Source organism: Ornithorhynchus anatinus, chromosome X1, assembly GCF_004115215.2.
Source record: "Ornithorhynchus anatinus isolate Pmale09 chromosome X1, mOrnAna1.pri.v4, whole genome shotgun sequence".
Lineage (NCBI taxonomy): Eukaryota > Metazoa > Chordata > Mammalia > Monotremata > Ornithorhynchidae > Ornithorhynchus > Ornithorhynchus anatinus.
The window spans coordinates 15309183-15315182 of NC_041749.1; the positions used below are offsets into that span (position 1 = coordinate 15309183).

At 41.3% G+C, this 6000-nt stretch overlaps 1 protein-coding gene across 1 annotated transcript in view; it reads left to right on the forward strand.

Moving 5' to 3' along the window:
• The window catches only part of TFAP2D (transcription factor AP-2 delta), a 46929-nt gene extending 43045 nt beyond the window's left edge, over positions 1-3884 (forward strand). The window contains exon 7 of the mRNA XM_001509544.4: positions 3665-3884. Within this exon, the coding sequence (XP_001509594.2) occupies positions 3665-3884 (220 nt within the window). The remainder of the gene's footprint in view (positions 1-3664) is intronic.
• The last annotated feature ends 2116 nt before the right edge of the window (positions 3885-6000 follow it).

Consider the following 6000-nt stretch of genomic DNA (forward strand, 5'->3'; position numbering starts at 1 on the left):
AGACAATGCCGAAAATCAATGCAGTGAACATTAACTGTTAATCACATTTTCTGTAAAATGATCAGATGTCATAAAGTACAGTTCATCTGGCATGTCTCAGCAGGTGTTTCCATTGCTTGAAGTCATTTGGCTGTGCCTTTCTGCTCCTTGGTGTGAGAATAATAAAAATAAAATGAAATAAATGAGCTGGAATCCAGAGGTGCAGAGAAACAGCAAGCAGAGAAAATTAGCTTGCAAATCTTGCTTTCTTTAAAAGTTCCATACACACACACACACATAAATAAATAAATAAACCAAAACCCTTGGCAATGTTCTTTTACCTTAAGCTCAGTTAGCTTTGAACAAAAATATTCAGTTTGATCTGAAACCCAAAATCTGGCCTCCTTTTTGTCACTCTGGAGCCAAGAGTTTTTCAACAGTCTCCCCCGACCTTTTCTTTTCGTAGCCTTTTCATCTTGTTCATCAGGATTGGTAGGAATTTGATCCTGGTCCTGGAAAGGGGGAAACTTTCTGAGTGAAATGTCCGAGAAAATCAATCACTTTGTTAAATCTTTGCAAATTGAAAACCAAGAAACCAAGAGGGGACAATCCTGCTTGCAGTGGTTCAGTTATCTCCCCATAGGGCTGTGGTCCCCAGAGTTTAGGCTCATTCATCTAGGGAATCAGAAGCTTGGGGCCATGCCCTTTATAATGAAAATAATTGTGGTATTCTTAAACATTTACTATGTGCCAAGCAGCGTGATATGCTCTGTGATTGATTCAGTCAGATCAGACATAGTTCCCATTCCAAATGGGGCTCAAGAGAAAGGGAGAACAGGTCCCCATTTTACAGATGAATAAACTGAGAGGAAGAGAAGGTTAAGTGATTTGCCCAAGGTCACAAAGGGTTAGAATCTAGATCTCCTGAATTTCAGTCCTGTGCTCTTTCCATTAGGCCATGCTGCATCTCACTCTGAGAGAGGGTAACTCATCTCTGCATCAAGATAAGAAAAAAATCTAGATTTCCTCACTTAGTAGAATGCTCCATTTGGGTTAAGATTCCCTTTCTTCACTTCATTATGACAGACCAGTGAGACACTGGAGTAATAGACATCTTTTTCTATAATTCTTTAAAAGTAGTACAGATGTTCTTCTGGCATGGATATGGTACAATCCTCTTTGTCACTTGATACCAGAAAAGGCTCTTTGGGGGGTAAGAAAAAAGCAAAAACAAATCCCAGTCCTACTTTTCTTATTGGCATAAATACAAGCAGGCTGTTTTTCAATGATGTAAAAGAAAACTCTTTTTTGTGGTATTTGTTAAGATCTTAGTGTTTGTCATTGTTCGAAGTGCTGGTAGGTACAAGATATTTAGGTTGGACACAGTCCCTGTCTTGAATGGGGCTCACAGTCTAGGAGGGAGAACAGGAATTTAATCCCCATTTTACAGTTGAGGAAGCTGAGATACAAAGAAGTTAAGTGACATGCCCAAGGTCACACAGTAAGCAGCTGACAGAGGAGAGGTTAGAACCCAGATCTTCTGAGTCCCAGGCCCATTCTTTTTCCACTAAGCCATGCTGCCTCTCACTGCACTCAAAGCCTCTCCCTACTCATGACTCCACCAAGGCTTTCTCCACAGGAAATCAAAACAGGGTCTGTTTTGCTGGGTATCACCAAACCAGCCTAAAATTACCGTTCACCCTAGTTTTGCTACCCAAAGCTGTTATGGGATTAAAAATTCCCTTTGGGATACAGTTGAGAGTTCCAGGGAGGCTCCAGAGACCGTGGTTGAACCAGAATGAAACAAGATCCAAGTTGGGATCTGATTAGTAACGCAAATGTGAAAAGATTGCAACAGAAAATACTGTCATAGTTTGCAAAGTAATGTCTACAGTCACTGAGGTTCAAGGGTGGCAGGGTCAAGCTGAGTGTTTAATTAACAAAAGTCAGATGCCTTTTGCTAGGCCACACAGTTTCCTGCCTTAGAGATTTGCTTAGGGAAAAGACTGAAATATGGTTTATTCAATCAATCAACTACATTAATTGAGCTCTTACTCTGGGCAGACCGCTCTACTGAGCACTTGGAAGAGAAGAATAGAGTTAGTAGAAACATTTTAGTAGATGAGTAACGTAGACATGAAGAGGAGCATGATGTAGTGGAAAAAGCACGAACTGAGAGACAGAGGAACCAGGATTCCAGTTTTACCTCTGCCACTAGCCAGCTGTATGACTTTAGGCAAGTCACTAAAGTTAGTGTGCCCAAGTTTTTTCCTATTTAAAATAGAGATTAAGTACCTGATCTCCCTCCCACTTAGACTTTGAGCCACATGTGGGACAGGGGTGGTGTCCAACATGATTGTATTGGATTAATCCCAGAAGTAGCATTATGTAGTGGATAGAGCAGAGGCCTGGGAGTTAGAAGGTCATGGGTTCTAATTCTGACTCTACCACTTATCTCCTGTGTGACCTTGGGCAAGTTACTTCACTTCTCTGTGCTTCACTTGCCTCATCTGTAAAATGGGGATTGAGACTGTGAGTCACACATAGGACAGGGACTGTGTCCCACCTGATTTGCTCATATCCACTCCAGTGCTTAGGACAGTGTCTAGCACATGATGTGGTGGATAGTCCACAGGCCAGGAGTCAGAAGGTCATGGGTTCTAACCCCAGCTCCGCCACATGTCTGCTATGTGTTACCTTGGGCAAATCACTTCACTTATCTGTGCCTTGGTTACCTCAGTTGTAAAGTGAGGATAGAGACTGTGAGTCCCACGTGGGACAGTGTCTGGGTCACTGTTTCATTTTTATGATTGACCAATTTAGTTGAAGGGTTTTTGATGTTCAGTCTTTCTTTGCTTCAAAATTAACAGCTTGTCATCACAAATTTACTTAGTCTAATATTGATCGTACATTCACCTTTGATACGCTAAAGCAGATATACATGGAGCGTGTTTTCCTTACTAAGAAAACTTTATCTTCAGAATATTTGAAAAGTTGTTTGAGGCATTTAGTCTTAAAATATATCCAGAGTTGCTCCAACATAGTACAGAACAGCAAATGTTACACATTTGCTACTCAAATAGCTAGACCAATAAAAGATTTGATTAGTTCCTTAAGACATAGCTGTGTTAGTTATTGTCTGTCTGAGTCTGGCCTTCCTCTGAAAGCATAAAGAAGGGAGGAGGCACTGCACCTAGAAAAGGACATATTTCACAGGGACAACATGGCCTAGTACATAGAGCACAGGCCTGGGATTCAGAAGGACTTGGGTTCTAATCCTGGTCCCATCACTTGTCTGCTGTGTGCCTTTGGGCAAGTCACTTCACTACTCTGCGCCTCAGTTACCTCATCTGTAAAATGGGGATTAAGACTGTGAGCCCCATGTGGGACAGGGACTGTGTCCAACCTGACAAACTTGTATCTAGCCCAGCACTTAGAACAGTGGTTGACATGTAGTAAACTCTTAACAAATACCATCATCATCATCATCATCATCATCATCAGTGGATATGTTTTTTTTAAAAAATCACATAATCCCATTAAAGTTGAATATTTCATTGCTATGCCACTCTTGCACTCTGTAGGTGAAAAACAAGCCATGTTGAACAATAACCGGTCAGGTACTGTCTTACAATCACACCCCACACTCAAACGCTTTGTCTTTCTTTTCTCTCCTCATGTCTAGTTTGATCACTCACGGCTTTGGGACTCCAGCAATATGTGCGGCCCTAAGCACTTTCCAAACTGTCCTTAGTGAAATGCTGAACTACTTGGAAAAGCACACAGCACACAAAAACGGCGGAGCAGCAGATTCTGGCCAAGGACACTCCAACTCGGAGAAGGCCCCCCTGCGGAAAACTTCAGAGGCTGCCGTGAAAGAGGGCAAAACAGAAAAGACAGACTAGCTACATCAAACAGAATCTATTTCCATAGAGTCTTGCTGCTGATATTTTTTTTTAACATATATATCATTGAGGGTGATTAATCTCCAGTGGACCAAGTCTCTTTCCCCTTATCCCTCCAAAAGTAAAAACAAAAAAAGAAAAAAAAAACAAAAAAAAAAGAAAAGAAAGAAAAAAAGAAATGAAACAAATATAAAAATGTCAAAAGCTAAAAAAAAAAAGGAAATGGAAAACAGCAGTGTAATTGTGTGATGAAACTGTCACTTTTTAATTTTATGTTGCGATAATCTCCTTTTGTGCACGTATTTTATTGTTCTGAATGATACACATCACAATTTTTCAGCACTTCTGGACTTTGGAGAGGCAGCACGTGCTTTTTCACAAGCTAACTGATGCACTTTCTTATCCAAACAACCAAGTTAGGGATCAGGAAGCATGTCAGTCTGGGAAATAACACCAGCTTTCACGACTCTTGCCGTTCTCAACCTGACCCTTGTAACAGTAGAGTGACGCTTTCCCCCAAAAGAAACCGATCCAGCAATCAATCCATCAGTAAATGTTTGGAAAACTGAAAAGGAAAGTCATGAATCTTTTTCTTAGGTTCTAACAGCAGTCCTCCTGACAGTTGTCCCAACAATTTAGCTCTCAATATGCCTTGGACAGTACTGCTTAATTCCACAGCCTTCTCTGGAATTCAGATCCAGGAACTCAAGATGGGGTCCGATCTTGAGCAGCAACATGGCCTAGTGGATAGAGCATGGGCCTGGGAGTCAGAAGGTCTTGGGTTTTAATACTAGCTCCACCGCTAGTCTGCTGTGTGACCTTAGGCAAGTCACTGGACTTCTCTGGGCCTCAGTTCCCGCATCTGTAAAGAGGGGATTAAGACTGTGAGCCCTGTGTGGGACCAGGACTGTGGCTTACCCAACTATCTTGTATGTACCCCAGGCTTAGAACAGTGCCTGGCATATAGTAAGTGCTTTACAAATACCATAATTATTATTATTATTGTTATCCCAGAGCTCATCTTTAGATAGGGCTCCAGTCACTGAGATTGAAAGATCAGGCATAGGGGAAGAACATCGCGACTCTAAGATCTGTCTGAGGCCCATTAGAAAGGGTAAGCATATACAGGTGTGGAATTTCTATTTAAGAACACTGGAGACTGTTCTGTTACTTGGATGTGGTTGATGTAGGGACTGTTTGGAGACTGGGAGGTGACCTGGATGACGTCTGAAGTTTCCTCCCAGCCCAAGGAGTTGATTGATAACTGTCTGGCCATGAGGAGGACAGTAACTCTCCTAACTCCTTGCCCTCCACCTTCCATTCGCAGAGTTGAGCTTCAACACTGCAGCAGACCCTTTCCAAGAACAAAAATATTCAGATGTGTGTTCAAAAAGGGAGAAAGAGAATAATCAGAGGAGTGTTTGCCTTTTAAGATGCTTCCTTTTTTCACAGCTTGTTCCAATAGTTAGGTTGCCTTTTTGTAAAGCAGCTGAAAACAAGGGGTTTTCCACCCACTCTGAACTACATGACAGCCACAGAGACTGCAAGCTAATTGGCGAACAGTTTTACCGACATATTCAGAGTTTATAAAGATACCTGATGGCACATAAAATTCATTGTATTCATCCTTCCAGTGATGGCATATTTTGGACTTTTCAGTCAAATAAACTCTAGGACATTCTGCTTGTGAAGAATTCAATCAATCTCTCTTGAATAAGTGTTTGGTGTTTCAAAAATGAAAACAAAACAGTTTTCTATCAAGAACATTTACACTCACTTCATGACCTGTGTCCCCAAAATTCTTGACCCAGGTCAATGAGATTCCTTGGTGATATTTTTTCACTGTTTCAATTTTATAACAGTTTGGAGCAGGGGTACAAAAAGGGCTTACCTTTGAAAAGTGCTTTCCCCTCAATACCTTCAAACTTTGCCCAAGAAAAAAGCACCTCATTCAGCTAGGTTTGCAGTTCCACAGGATTGTTCCACATCTAAATAAAGGTTTTGAGTGGCAGTATACTTGGAATAGCTCATATGTGGTTGGTCAGGGAGTGCACTTTCGTGGAAGAGTTTACCCTTAACCTATTTTGCAGTCTTGATTTTGCCATTATTCTCATCA